Here is a 16,281-nt window from a genome sequence, read left to right on the forward strand (position 1 = left end):
ACCCAGCTCCAGGAAGGAGGACTGAGGACTTCTGACTAGGGGAGAAAGGACTGGTTGAGTCATGGAACCAGGGGCCAGCAGGGTTAAGATGGCATGAAGTACTGTGTTGTGAATATGTCTGCAGCAAGGGAGTAAGATAACTATAAACTTAATAGAAATTCCATACTATGCATAGAAGTACTTCTTTTTCTTTGCAAATTAGCCTAGAGACTAGGACTAATCTTGCTGTGAATGTTTATCTTATGAATTTCAACAATTTTTGAGTTATCCATGCCCCAAAGAATACATTAAAATGTTTCCTCAACGGAAAACCTGTAATTTTTCACTCTCTCATACTCATGAATGGTTAAACAAAGTTTAAAATTTTCCCCAAATAACAACATTGGGTTGAGCATAATGATTGTAAATTCAGCTAAAATAAGAATTTCAGATAAAGTGAGCATTAAAATAAAGAGGGTATTATCCTGTGTAACCTCAGTAGCAGTTCTTGCTATTGGTCACATTTACATAAACAAAAATTAATTGGTTCCAATGCCAGTAGCAGTAAAATATTGCCCAAAGTGCAGAGTGGTTTCTTAGCATGTAATACATTCCCAAAACCTTTGGCTGTTTTTAATGGAAGGCATTTTAATGCTATTTCCCCTTGAGTCAGTTTGTACTCATTTTTATTAAGATGGGGGAGTCTTTTCTCCCCATGGCCCAACTTACCAACAGGGAAGGCCCTTAACAGGAACATCCCTCCAAGGTAGCAGGGAGCTCTGGTAAACACTCCCAATATCCAAGAGACAGGTTTCAGAGGAAGGGAGTAGTTTGTTGAGGGTGTGTGGAACAGGGGGGAGGTTAGATCTCTCTGGGAGGGATCAGGCTGACATAGTGGAGGCAAACTTGGAGCCTTTTATGCCAGGCCTCCATCCCCTGAAGACCCAGGTCATCTGTTCCCAGGACAAGGCATTGCAGGTTGCAGACTGCTGACCTCTTTGCCAGTAGGCTGCTTCCCATATCTGAAGAGCATAGGTTGACTAGCTCCTTTCTCCCATCTTGGCTATCTATTTCCCAGGCAGGAGATATTGTAGTTTGGATGCCTGCTGTCACAGAGATGACATCTGACCTATACTATTGGCCTCCCTAGGTCAACTATAGCCTACTGGGGAGGGCAATAGAAGATAATTAATTTTGATTTCACTGTTTTTGGTTTCTTAAGAAGACATTAAAGGTGTGTGTGTAACTGTCACTGTGTCTCAGTGGATCACAGCTGAGAATACTAGATTCAGGACAAACTGCTGAGAAATCAGACCAACTTACCCCAACTGGTGGTTATTCTCTCATTAGATTATACCAAGCCAGTAACAAAGGTAAACTTCTGTCTCACCACACTGGTTAACGGGAATTCAAAGATGCAGTTTTCTTGGGCATTCCAACCCTTGTCTCACCACCCAGCCACTGGACTCCATGAGGGGTGGTTACTGAAAACCACTTTCATCACATAGAGCGTTCTCTAATCCCAAGAGATCAGCCATGTAGCCAGGTCAATGTATAACTCAGATGTTACCCAATAATCATGCTGCTGCCAATCCTTTAGTAACTAAAATCTAAAGGTTTATTAATAAAAGAAAAGAGAGTTAATAATGATTAATAGATCATATACATACAAATAACTGCAAAGTCCTTATATCAGGTTTGTAGCAGTGATGGTATAGACTACTAGCTTGTAAAGTCTTGCTGGTAACTTCCAAAGTTTGGAAGATCCTCAGACCCTTGTTTGAAATACCCCTTTTTGTTGCAAATCCACAGTCCAGAGAATCAGGGCGGGAAACAGGCAAAATGGAAATATCTCCGGGCTCTTTTTTACCCTTTGCCATGTGCCTGGAATTTTACTGTCGCAAACAAAGCTCACAGCCCAGTTTGTGGAAAGTTACTGGCACAAGATGGAGTCCAGGATCACATGAGCATATTGCATGTCCTTATATGGCTTGATGACTCACAGGGGTTGGCCATTGGCCCCTTGGAGGCTGAGGCATCTGCAGGAAGAGCTATCTGGGTGGAATGAGTTTCTTCTATGGCCCATTGTGAGCACTAAGTGTCTTTGATGGCCCATCCACACAAAGCTGTCTAGCCTTGATGTAAATCTTATCTGGTGGGTGTTACCCAGGAATACTACACTACATGTATAAGATATACGTTCATAGCCAATATTCATAACTTTAGATACAGAGATGAAACATGGATTTAACCAGGATAATCATATTTTATAGACTGTAACTTTTCCATTGATACCTTAGATGATGTACTTTATACAAGATTTGTTGCAATTGTATAACAGTGGCAATATCCATAATATAAATGGTCATATTTCAATCATACAGCATCACAGTAATATATATAAAACCACTACACTTTATTAAATCATTATTGAAGCATTCACTGAAAGTTGGCACTCTGCTTTCCAAAGGACTATAATTGTATGTGTCTAGTTCATTAAAAGTGATTTGTGAGAGCCATTAGCTGACAATATTTTAATGCATCTTTTTTACTAACCACAATTCTGGATGCAGATGTGCATCATAACATATCTTTAAAAAATCTGCTCCTTGTCATGAATGCAGAAGTGCAGTAGCTGATTTTTAGCATGTTGGGTGACGTGCATTTTTGTACATGACAGTAAAATCAAGCTTGGTATTTATAAGAAAATAGTGTAATTTACATAACTATAAATCACTTAATTGTTTTCATTTTTTGGTTGATTTCCTAGGGCCTCTGTGCTCAGACTTTCTATGGTCACCTGCATTCCTGTAATCATGCTACATTCAACATGAAGGTAAGTTCTGTGCATGAAGGATCGGTTTCTCATGTCACAAATTATAAAGCCAGAAGTTACCATTGTGATCATCTAGTTTGACCTCCTGTATAACATAGGCCATATACCTTCCCTGAAGTAATTCCTGGTTGAATTAGAGTGTATCTTTTAGAAAAACATCCAATCTTGATCTTAAAATCTCCATATTCCTCTTTTGTAAACAGTCTTCGTGAGCAGATATTTTTCCCTCATGAAATTGCCAATCTCGTAGGACTGTCTCACGATCCTATGACAGTTCATGAGGGCACACATACTGACTACAGTATGTAAAGTTCCCACTATATGTACAATAACGCTCCATCCCTATGACAAAGCTTAGTTTATTTCTTGCTGTCTCTGAGCCATTCCCCACACTGTGACTGTAGAGTTAGTTTAATTAGCTGAGGTTTCCTGTTGGCTGTTAGTCATTTCCTGGGTAGTTAGTTTTGTTGCTGTTGTGTATAAAGGCTATTCTAGATCATTTTGAGTTGGATTAGTGACAAAATGCAGTGATAGAATACAGATTGATGGCAGATCTGGAGAAGGTGTGGGCCCTCATGGCTGAACTTCATGTGAGAGTAGAATGTTCTTTGCAGACCAGCACATTGAGTGCTTAAAACACCCTGATCCAAAGCCTGTTAAAGTTGGTGTACAAAACCCCATTGATTTCAAAGGGCCCAAATCAATCCCCAAATGCCCATGAGAATGGTGTCTCCTCTGTAAGAGCTCAGTCTATAAGGCCTTAACTTCTAAGACACAAGCTCCAACTGGGAATAATCCTTGTTTTGATATATGAGAGCCTCTCCTGGGCTCTCTACTACCAGTGGGGAGGGCAGGGCACCCCAAAATCTTCCATTAATGATGAGGAGCAGGACAAGGCACAGCAGTGCTCCTCCCACCACACTGTGCTTCAAAAGGGGCTTCCCTGCATGGAATGGAAAAGCCGAACCAGCTCTGCTTGCATTAGAAGGGGGGATTGGGAGATCGGAGAGCTGGTGACTGTCTGGCTCCTCCATCAATCCTGACCAGACAGCTCTAGCTCTATTGTTTGGGGGAGACTGGCAATTCTACACACACACCAAGGTTCAAACTTTGCTCTAAATTACAGTGAATCTGAAGTAATTCCACAGAGGTAAACAGAGTTACTGTACGATAATGAGGTACAAAGAATGTAAATGCCTGTCAAGTTGGAAAGTGCTATATGAGAACTTGTTTTAAATGTAGCGGTTTATCAAATTCCTACAATTTGATATAGGTGTATTACAAAAAAAGATTCTCAAGTTCAATGCCAGCTCAAGTTGCCTAAGTGAAATTTACGTTATGCGATTGTACTGTTTTCCTATGATTGCTGAACACAAATATACACATCAGGTGTGATTTTTCAAAACTCAGAACAAGAATACTATTTTGCAGAATGGACAGTAAAGCGATTGTCCTTTAAAACTGTCCCATTTGCCTTTTACGTGCACCGACAAGGAAGAGCTGGATCCATGATCCTGGCTCCCTATTCTGCGCCAGTGGATACAGCCAATCATGGAAGGGTACATAGGATGCACTATATAAAGTGTCTGTCCCCCATAATACCTACAGAAGGGATTTTACCTCCAAGTGCAAGTTCCCTTGGGTCTCCCTCGGATGGGCATCTCAGCACCTCCAGGTAACTGAGCTATGTGGAATCTGTTATTCTGGTGAGTACTGTGTGTCTTGGGGCCATTCACTAGAGAAATGTGCAAAACTATATCCTCACTTAAGCTATGCCTTTGGAAAATGTAGCTGCTGAGCACTTTTGAAAATTCTGTCCCTAAAGTGTCACCAACTCTGAAGCATTTTGAACAAAAAGGAACATCTGCAACTGCAGTAACGTGAAATACTAAATAACGGACATTCATTGATTGTATCCAACATATAGATTGTTTCAGATCGCTCCACAAGAATGGTAATTGATACTTCATCTAACAGCGGAAAACTGCCATCTACCATCTCATTTTCAAAAGTGACTTAGGCATATAGGAGCCTAAGGATAACATTTCGAAAGAACTTAAGTGGTTTAAGAGCCTAAGTCACAAAAGTGAGTTAGGAACTTAAGTCCCATTGACTTTCAGTGAGACTTGAGCTGAAGCACCTAAGTCACCTTTGAAAATGGAATTTAGTGCTTTTGGATATTTTGCCCATCATGACCAGGCGCAGGCAGAATTGCCAGTCCTGGGTTTCATCAAATACTTGAATCTTTCAGTGAGTATCCAGTAGAGAGAGGTTTGGAAAATATTCTTTTGGTGCTATTTTCAACTGAAGCATTGTCCTAGCTATGCTGGCCAGACAATCTGGCAATTGAAACATGTACACCTCAGGTTCAGCTGCCTTGCCGTCTGCATATGTACAATTAATTTATATAACTGTAATTACCACTTCTGAAATTACACTCCTCCCTCAGTTCAATCAATACTGCACTGGCTTTTCCATCTATACTAATTCAATCATTGAGAATGTCAGCCAATGATTTCAGCCTAGAGTTTAATGCCAGCTGTAAGATTCTTTATCAAAATAACGTGCTTATCTGGAAGATTATCAGCACACAGTCCCTTGGCTTCCTGTTAATTATTTTAGGTCATGTAGCATATTCTGCACTGGAGATGAGTCCTTTAGTACATGCTCAGCATAAAGGCCAACTTGCACCTTTGCTTGCTCAGATGAAGCCTTTATTCACCATGCTAATTATAATAAATAGTCATATTCTATGTTTTCTAGGCCATCATGCTGCAAAATATTAAGGGCAGGATTAGTAATTGCTCAATCAGGGCATCATTTAAAACAAAATACAGCACAGAAGGGAGTTAGGGTCCCATTGGAGTACCTATCCCCAAACTAGGAATATGACCTACCTCCTACTAGATCATATAAGAAGAAGAGACTCTAGGGATCCTTCCTAGTAGCACCCGGGCCTGAGGAGACAGCTAAGCAACAGCTGCTATTGGGCAAGGAGAAAATATCCAGTGTTCCCTGCAGCTAGCAGATGCCCCCTCAAAATCCTGCAATAATGTAGGAAGGTGTGGGACAGGCACCTGGGACACCCGCTGGGAAACACTTAACAAGGAGGACAGGAGGGAGCAGGTGCCCAAGAGACAGGCAGGCAGGGAGTATAAGGGACCATCACCCTCTTTCCAGTCTGGGAAAGACATGGAGCAGAAATGCTTGCGTATAAATGGAGGAATGAGTGACCATTCATTAGTGCTTGTTTATAACTGATATTCTCAGCATCTTGCCTGCATTAGATTAGGGGAAAATAATCATAGTAACTAACTTTCCTTAAAACAAATAGTATTTTTGAAATTATCAGTGCCCAAAAGGCTTCATAAAACATACTTCAGTAGCAACATCCAGCTTTCCCTCCCCACGCAGAAATGCAACCAGCATTTCAGGTCAGTCTTCCATTGATTTACTGAAGGACAAATAATGTCAGACAGTTCTTATACAAAAACAAAATTTCAATTTTGTTTACCTCTTCAGCAGTCCAGCTTGATGTCAGCTACCATTTAGCTGGGCCAATAATATTGATATTTGATGTCAGTTCTTATTCATTACTGCACCCAAATGATACAAAAGCCAAATCTTTTAGATGTTTCCATAGATGGCCAAATAAAGCCAGGGCTGTCAGACTGCAGCTGACAGACGGAAACCAGAAAAGAACAGAATACAAAATCAAACATGGATCTGCTGCTGCTGTTATTTATGTATTCAGAGTGTTCAGTTCTTTGCATAAGCTCAAAGCCAGTCACTTATAAAGGTTACCTAGTAATATCAAATGTGTAATTAGACATGCAGAAGGGCTAATATGCTCTTCTCCTAGTTTATTGCTATCTTCATGCATAAGAAATATAATTACACAACTGGGTTACACTCTAAATGCAGATATTAGTATTAATACTTGAAAGTTATTAAAAGTAAAAAAAAAAATTCAAAAACTGAGAAGTGTCCTTATCTAGGCAAAGGGAGAAAGAAATTCCTATTCTGTCACAGTGGTGGGGCAGAGAGGAAAGTATGCACCAAAACATAATTGTTCCTCATACGGTTTTTCATTCATTTTGCTGGTAGGTAGAGATTCAATCAGATGCAACTGTAGGAAGAAGCCTACCTTAACAAGTAGGACTGATTCCAACTCCAGTATCTAAGGAGCTCATCTGTGTCCCCATTCCTGTCTCTCTGCCATGCAGACTATTCACCACCCCTTTCCCCATCTCACACCATCAATCATAGAATATCAAGGTTGGAAGGGAGTTTAGGAGGTCATCTAGTCCAACCCCCTGCTCAAAGCAGGACCAATCCCCAGACAAACTTTTTGCCCCAAATCCCTAAATGGTCCCCTCAAGGATTGAATTTACACCCCTGGGTTTAGCAGGTGAATGCTCAAATCACTGAGCTATCCCTACCCCCTGCATAAAATCCCCCAGGTAGTTGTTGCCTATTTGAATTATCAAGGTGCAGTCAGAAAAGACATTCTGAAGCCATCCTAGAAGGATCCACTATGTCCATGTCTGAAGCATATATCCAGGCCAAACTAAATATTCATGTCCTATAACTCAGAAATCAGATTCTCAAATTATGAGATTAGACTTGTCCTGATGATACGCTGAATGTCAGGAAGCCCAAGTTCATCCCTGCAAATTCTTATTGTACTGTATTAGCCTTGCAAACCATAATTCTCTTGCCTTCTAGAGAGGCAAGATGGTCTTAAAATAAAAGCACCTGAATGGGACTCAGGAGATGTGGGTCCCATCCTTAGCTATGCCACAGCTTCCTATGTGATATTGAGTTCTCCACTCTCTGTTCTATTTTCTTGTCTCAGAGAGGTGTTGTGAAGATAACCTTAGCAATGGTTATGGTTCATCTTATGGATCAGCTCAAATAGTTATGGTTCAGCTCACTAGTAGGGTGTCTTGAACCCCCCGGCTGTCCTCAGCCTCTGGCTACCCAGTAAATTGTTAATACCAACCTATGAGCAACCCCCAAATATATGAATTGGGATTTTCATCAAGGCCTAAGGAAATCTGGCACTCAGATCCCATGGAGCTGACCACTATGGTGAGGTAGGCCATTGAAATACTTACACTGAAAGATCATCCCTCACTTCCTTATGACAGATTATGTTAATCCAGACACCTTCTTTGCTGAACACTGATTTAGCACACAACCACCCCCTTCAGCTCCGCCTTTTCACATCAAACAGAAAAGTGTAGTTCTTCCAGTTGATAGGTACACTCATATTTTCATCGAAAAATTATGATCTGGAAGTTGAGTCTTTTTTGGATGAAAACATGAGCATAACTATCAACTAGAAAAACTACATTTTTTCTTAAAGTGGAAAGGCAGAGCTGAAGGTCTTTATCTTTTGCACAAAGTTTTGGCATTTTTTCTCAACAAGTTTCAATCTACAGAAGTCAGTTCTCTCAAGTTACCTTAGGAATCTTGAATTTAACAAGACTTCCACTCTCCCACAAATTACTAGTTTGTTGAAGGCTTTCACCAGACTTAGTCCTATCAAGACTTATATCTCTAAATGGAATCTTAAAAAAATACTTATAGGTCAAGGCAACATCCTTCAATCTCACCCTCCTTTATTGTTTTACCCATTAAATTCTCTCTCCTTTGCTATTACTTCAGCCAGTAAAGTAGGTTAACTGGAAGTTCATTGAACTTAATCTCCCATTCTTCCAAGATAAGATCACATCCTCTATACTTTTCCTTCATCCATCATCAAGATAAAATAACTTTCCATTTGAACCAAGAAATTTCTCTTTGTTCTTCTTTTGTTGTCACATTAGAGCAACTCGCTGAAGTTCACAAGCACATCCGGTACCCTTCATAAAAAATATTGTCTCTTTGCAAAATGTCTCTCTCTTTCTTCCTTATGATAAAACCAGTAATGATCTCCAAACTTGCTAGAAAGTCTTGGACCCACTAAGAAATGGCAAAGAAGCTGACTATACCATCCATCAGCTCTAAAAACCCTCCTTCTCCTCCAGCTATCTCTACTTTCTCAGCTCTCTTTCTCACAAATATGGAAGCCTCCAGGAAAGAAAGGAACAGAGCTTCTCATAATGAGATTTGTAGAGCCACCTCTTGGGCTTCAATCCTCCCCTTCACTAAACATTACAAGATTGATGCCTGTTAGTCTGCAGATATTGCCTTCTGGCATCAGGTCCTGAAAGCTGCTATGTATTTCTAACCTTTTTAATACCTTAATTCTCTTCCTTGAATAATGCACTGTCTGATGTGTCCCAGTAGTATTCCATATTCTTGGATCAGTGAGTACACAACAAATGGGAATGGAATAATCCCCTGTCTGTATATTGAAACAAGGAGTCCGGTGGCACCTTAAAGACTAACAGTTTTATTTGGGCATAAGCTTTCATGGGTTAAAAAAAACCACACTTCAGATGCATTGAGTGAAAATTAAAGATGCAGGCATTATATACTGACACATGATGAGAAGGGAGTTACCTCACAAGTGGAGAGCCAGTGTTGACAGGGCCAATTCGATCAGGATGGATGTAGTCCATTCCCAATAATAGATGAGGAGGTGTCAATTCCAGGAGAGGCAAAGCTGCTTTTGTAGCCACTCCCAGTCCCTATTCAAGCCCAGATTAATGGAGTTACATTTGCAAATGAATTTTAGTTCTTCAGTTTCTCTTTGACGTCTGTTTCTGAAGTTTTTTGTGGATACAGACTAACACAGCTACCCCCTGATACTTGTCTGTATATTGGTTATCTTGGAGTAAATGCACACACCATTGTGGAGGCCGTCTCCATCCTTGCTATGAATTTTAACTTGTCTCTTTTCTCTGTGGTGTCCAGTGTGATACATACTTTTCTTTGGACCCCCAGGGATCATATACCAGATGTATGCCTCCTAAACAGGGTAAATGGTGCCAACATAAAAATACCTTTTAAAGATGCCTTTTTGTCAAATATTTATGGATGCTAGGCAGTAGTTTTCCATGTGCTTCTGGAATGGTGAATGCACTTGCTCTGAGAAGAATAATATAAATGAATTTACAGCTTGCACAGGAATGTCCCATGTTCATTATTTCAATTTTCAATATATTTAATAAAATATTGGCATCATATTAAATGAAAAACAGAACTGATCAGTTAAACTATACTTTTTATGTAAACAAGCTTTGTTTAATAGAATTCTTGTTTTTGATGGAAAATGGGGTTTCTGCACAATCAAATTTTTCACAGGGAAATTAGAGACAAGGTGGGTGAGGTAATATAGTTTATTGGACCAACTTCTGTTAGTAATAAAGACAAGTTTTCAAGCTACAGAGAACTCTTCTTCAGGTCTGGGGAAAGTACTCAGGGTGTCACACCTAAATATAAAGTGGAACAGATTGTTTAGCAAAAACAATGAGGCATCCTTGTGGCACCTTAGAGACTAACAAATTTATTTGGGCATAAGCTTTCATGGGCTAAAACCCACTTCATCAGATGCATGGAGAGGAAAATACAGTAGCAGGTATAAATACACAGCATATGAAAAGATGGGAGTTGCCTTACCAAGTGGGGGGTTAACACATATGCTAAGAGACCATTCAAGGAGAAGTGGTCTGTTAACATCTCTGCAGTCATGGGACAAAAACGGGAGTTAGTGGGTTACAGATTGTTGTAATAAGCCATAGATCCAATGTCTTTATTAAGATAATGGTAGTCTTACTGAAGGAATGTCAGGACTCATAGAAACCTTCCTCAAACCACTCACCACACAAAGAGCCAGCTTCTTCCAAGACCTCCTCCAAAATAGGAGAATATCCATGGGTACTAGGATGGCTCCCCAGTATGCCAATCTCTTCATGGGTGACCTTGAGGAAGAATTTCTGGACAACTGCATCATGAAACTAATGATAAACCTGAGCTACACAAATGCTATTTCCATCCTCTGTATAGATTACTGCTAAACTCATTAAAGGTGGTTCTATGAGTCTCTTTCACCAACAAAAATTGGTCCAACAAAAGATATTACCTCACCCACCTTGTCTCTCTTTTGTCCTGGGATTCACACAGCTATAACACTGGAAAATGTTGACTTTGCAGCAGGGCTTTGGAACGGAGCCCAGAGCTGGAGCACAGAGCAGTTCCGGAGCAGTGGAGCTGCAGGTTTTTGCCTGGAGCTGGTGCGGAGCCGGCCCTGCTTTGCAGGATTTTTTTTAAATTATTTTATTTTCCATCTAGAAAATCCAAAAATTTGGGGCTCAGCATTATTCTTTGTCCGTGTGGACACACCAGAGTACAGTCCAGGTCAGTGAGTAGCTGTGTCACCCCTGGCCTCTCACATGGGATGCCTTTTCCAATGCCTTGCTGCTGTAGCGTCCAACCTTGACTGCTCACAAACAGCCTCCAGCATGTAGATCACTTCTAACTTTGTCTCTGTGTGTGCTGCAGCCAGCCAGGCACACCTTGGCTCTTACCAGCCTTAAAGATTATCACCGGGTTACCACCAACACACACCCAGACCCAGATTTTCCCCCAGAAACTTATGTTCTGTACTGCCCAGCCCTCTCCTGGATAATACAAATATATGGCATCTGTTATTCCTTTAAGGGAATAATATGCACACAATTTGTTACCCCAAAAGGAGTTACCCAAACTCTTCAACTAGAACACACTGGATTAAATAAAACACGTTTATGAACTACAAAGAGGGAGATTTTAAGTGAATACAAATAATGTGGTATCAAAATCAGAAATGGTTACAAGTAAAATAAAGCTAAAATGCTTACTGGTGCCTAGCTTAACAAACTGTATCAGATTCAGATTGAAATTCACCACATGCTTTCAGCAGTCTTACTGACCAAACTCTTTGGGTCAGGATCCCTCATCCAGAGTCCAACAGCTGCTTCCTTTGTCTCTTCAGCTGCAGTGAATGTGATTGGCAAAGAGAGAGGGGTGGGGGTCTGCCCCTTCTTTTTATAGTCCTGTCAACCTCCCACCCCTTTGAGAAGCATTTCCGGCTGGGAGCAAGGTAACAGGCAGTCTATGTGGAAGGTAACTCCATGCTGTTTCTTTGCTAACATGTAGATATTTTTGCCCACGTCCCCTTTCCTGCCAAAGAATGGCCAAGCAGGTAATGGTCCATCACCCTTGTTTACACCCGGCTGAGGTGTCAGTTTACCCTTTGTCTCTAAGGAACTGGTTTGGCCACTCCGCAGATTTACCTGTAAAACCAGTCATGATTTCAGCTTATGAAAGATATATAACTTCACATAAGCCTTCACCTTGCATTTTGCCATGATATTACTGATCAGCAAGTTATGAGTTTTTAAATGGTACATCACAAGGCATAGCGTGTACAAGCATTATTACTGTAGTGTGTAGGGTGTGAACCCAGGGGTACATTCCATCACAGTGCACATAAGCTACCACTGTGTCTCATGGGAGCAGTTCTTTGGGTGCCTCATACCTCCATTCTACCCTAGGGGCTAGGCTCCGGGTTTGGACTAGATCTTCCATGATGCACTGCAACTTCCCCCCGGGTGAGCTGCATTGGTATGTTGTGGGAGATGCAGTTTGCCAAGGAGCCCCGGGGAAACTGGGGCATGAGGTACCAAAATACAACTCCCATGCAACACCACAGTGGCTCAGGCAGATGCAGACTAATGTCAAACCAATGCAAAACAGAACATTTCAGTATTTCTAAACTGAAAAAACTCAACCTTTTATTCATGAAAAATTGATATTTTGACTTTTTGTTCTGTTTTGTTTTTGTTTTATTCCTGAAAAAAAAAAGTCAAAATAGAATTTTCTGCTGGATGGAGATTCTGTTTTTTAATCAGCTCCAATGTTTAATAGGACTGACTGTACATTTGATGCCTAATCTAGTGTAACTGGCCTTGACTTAATACGATTCTGTATGGCTAAGGAATTGTACATAGCTTAGGCCAGTGTGAGCCTTTAAGAGATCCTGGGGAGAAACAGATAATAAACACATCATAAATCATACTTCTCTTCATAGATTTCAACTTCGTATTTGCAAAAAATAAACAAACTGTCATACCAATTTGTGCCTAAATATAATTACAAGGAAAAGAGATTATCTCATTTAATGTGCTTTTGTTTGCTCAATTGGGTGTTCTTCAGTGAATGTGGCCCTCTGTATGTATAATCTAAGAAGCAAGTGCTGTTTAACATGCAAAAATTCAAGCAGTGCAGAAGACTTTGCCCTTCCTTCTCAGAGGAGAATTAATTTGTATATCCCAAGCAGCAACTGCGGGAATAAGGATTTAAAAAAACTACACCTCCTGGCAAAACTTACTAGGGTTTCCTGTGGCAGATTTATATTACAGGCCCAGGGCCCAACCTAATTATTTTTTTCATTTCAATAACTGTTTTTTAAACTCACTGTGTCACTAAACAAACAAAACGTCATATATATATATATATGTGTGTGTATATATGTATATATATATATAAAAATAGACTAAGGGCAGTATATTTCATTGATACACTTATGAGACAGGTTCCTTACCACTGAGATATGCAAATTTACATGCACTCATACACCTGCATGGATTCTATACTGTTGTTCACTTAAATTTTCTAAGGCTATGTCTACACTACAGTTTATGTCGGCATAACTTGTGTTGCTCAGGAGTGTGAATAAACCACCCGCCTAAGCAATATAAGTTACACTGACATAAGCGCTCATGTGCGCAGCACTGTGTTGGTGGGAGAGCTTATCCCACTGATATAGCTTCTGCCATTCGTGGAGGTGGTTTTATAATGTCTCAGAATAGTATGAGCTCAGGCTTCGTCTTCAGCCCCCGGTAGCAGGGCTCAGGGCCCCAAGCTTCAGCCCTATGCAGAGGGGCTTTGGCTTTCTGCACTGGGCCCCAGAGAGTCTAACCCTGGCCTTGCTTGGCGGACCCCCTGAAACCTGCTCGTGGCCCCCCAGGGGGCCCCAGACCCGTGATTGAGAACTGCTGCCCCAGGGTACAATCTGGACTGCTGGATCACTGTGTCCCTTTAACTCTCCAGCTCAGGGTGCCTTTTACACAGCTTTGCTATTGAAATACAGCATCTCCATGCTTTGCTCAGACACCGCCATTAGCATGGAAAGTCACTCCCAGCTAAGTTACGTGAATATTCTCCCAGCGACTAATGAACTATATATAGGATGACAACTGCAAATTCTTGGTCCCAGCCTTGCACCCCAGAAATGTGCATCTTGCGCTGTCCAGCGGACTACTGAACAATGCAAGTTCATTACTAGTCCTTCATTTCATCAAAGGAAATGATCATGCACCAGCCTTTGTTAACCTGAACAGAGATTCCCCAAACACTTCAACTGAAACACACTGGTTTAGATAAAACAAACAATCCCCCCAACCCCCAAGTTTAACAACTAGAGAAAGATAGATTTTAAGTGATTAATAAGTGATAAGGCGTCTAATCAGAGTTGGTTACAAAAGAAATAAAAAGATAAACACAGAAGCTAATTCCTAAACTTTACCAAGCTAAATAAGATTTGAAAGCAAAAAGGTTTCTCTTCCCCAAAAACTTTCAGCAGTCCATACTAACTGGAAAACCTTCCAGCTAGGACCATTCCCCCCAGTTTAATGATGCTCCTATTGTCTTTCAAGCAATCTTGCTGCTGTAAGTACAGCTGGGGGGAGGGAGAGAGGTGATGAGGAGTTCAGTCTCTCATTTTTATACTCTGATCCTTTGCACTGGAAAAATATTTGCTGGGTCATGGGATCAGGCAGTTCCATGGCATATGTGAGCTGCCAACCGTCCTTCAGATAAATTGTAAATTTCTTGTTTACAATTCCCCTGCTGAAGAATCTCCCATTAACCAGGCAATGGCCTTTTAGCACCTTGCTGGTGTGCCAGTTTGTCTTTGTTGTTGAGAAAATGATCTGAGGAAGTTACCCAGAACTATAGCATATTTCAGTAACAAACATATAGTAAAATCCCATAATTTCACATGCAGTGTCGTTACACACGTTTCAACCGGATAATAATATTCAGCAGATTATGAGTTTTCAAATGACACCTCACAAGGCATACTCTGTGCACAATATATCATAATCAGGTAGCGGGGTGAATATAGTGTACAGGGTATCATATGGAATACAGGGTATCACAGTTATGTAGATTGTCTAAATACCAGATTTTGTGGGTAAACAGCTAAATAATATCACCTGGAAATAATTGTGGGTGCAAGGAAGTACCTAAGTTTAATAGCAGGCACAAAACCAGAGGTACATTCAGGATCAGAATGAAGATCATGTCCTTAAAGGATTAGATTATCACTTATATTTTGTGAAGAAGTCCTTGAATTGATGGGATGAAGTTTCTTTAGTTTGATCATCCCCTGTATTCCAAAATATTTTGAAATTAGGAGGGAAAAGTTGTTGTTGTTGTTACTACTACTACTACTACAGTAAAAGCTGTGTTTTCCAGCATTTTATAAACCAGAAAACTCTAGAAACCAGCATTTTGGGGTGCCGGATCCAGGCGGTGCTCACCTCGGTGGCAGTGGCATAGCCAGGTGGAGGGAAGAGGGGGAGCGGGGAAAAAAAAGGTGCCACCCGCTGCAGCACTTTTACTGACAGGGCAGCGCTCCGGGTCTTTGGCAGCACCTCGGCGGCGGAATCTTCACTTGCTCCACAGGTCTTCGGCAGCATTTCGGCGATGAAGCTTCAGTGCCGCCGAAGACACCCGAAGTGAATGAAGGCCCCGCCGCTGAAGACCCGGCACGCCGCCCCGTCAGTAAAAGCGCTGCAGTGGGTGGTGCCTTTTTTTTTTCCCACTCCCAGGTGAATAAAATTAAAAAGGTGCCACTTGTGCTCGGTGGGGGTGCGGCCGCTCCCCCGTTTCCTCCCTAGCTACACTACTGGTCAGTGGGTCCCTGCAAGCGGCGACTTGTCTCTGTTGCTCCTAGGTGGAGGCGGCGCCAGGTGGCTCTGTGCGCAGCCGCCGCCTGCAGGCACCACTCCCGGCTGGCAGCACCTCTGCCTAGGAGCAGCAGGGACATGTTGCCACTTGTGGGGAGCCGCCCAGGGTGAACGCTGCCTGGATCCAGAACCTGTAAATCCCTCCCACACCTCAACCCCCTGCTCCGAGCCCCCTCCCACACCCAACTCACTCCCAGACCCCAAGCCCCGCACCCCCCCCCCCACATTCCAACCCCCAGCCCTGAGCCTGGAATTTTTGCCTAACTGGAAACCCCCATTCCCTCAAACTGCCAGATAACATGGCTTTTACTGTTCTTAGAACTGATAGAGCAATTATTTTTCCTGGTGAAATTTTCTGATGAAAATGAAAATATTTTTAATTTTGTTGAAAAATTTTTTTTATTTTCTTTTTGTCAAACTGACCACCTGAAAATTGAAAATATTTCTGTTTTCAGCAACTGAAACAGTTTTTTGTTTGGTTTTTCAATGAAAATGCAA

The 16,281-nt window shown here is 41.4% G+C and overlaps 1 protein-coding gene across 4 annotated transcripts in view; it reads left to right on the top strand.

Moving 5' to 3' along the window:
- SPAG16 (sperm associated antigen 16) overlaps nt 1-16,281 on the top strand; it is a 786,899-nt gene that overhangs the window by 607,180 nt on the left and 163,438 nt on the right. For all 4 annotated transcript variants that reach the window (XM_065562140.1, XM_065562142.1, XM_065562143.1 and 1 more), the window contains one exon: nt 2,750-2,815. In XM_065562140.1, the coding sequence (XP_065418212.1) occupies nt 2,750-2,815 (66 nt within the window). The remainder of the gene's footprint in view (nt 1-2,749; nt 2,816-16,281) is intronic.

This window comes from Chrysemys picta, chromosome 11 (genome assembly GCF_011386835.1).
Source record: "Chrysemys picta bellii isolate R12L10 chromosome 11, ASM1138683v2, whole genome shotgun sequence".
Lineage (NCBI taxonomy): Eukaryota > Metazoa > Chordata > Testudines > Emydidae > Chrysemys > Chrysemys picta.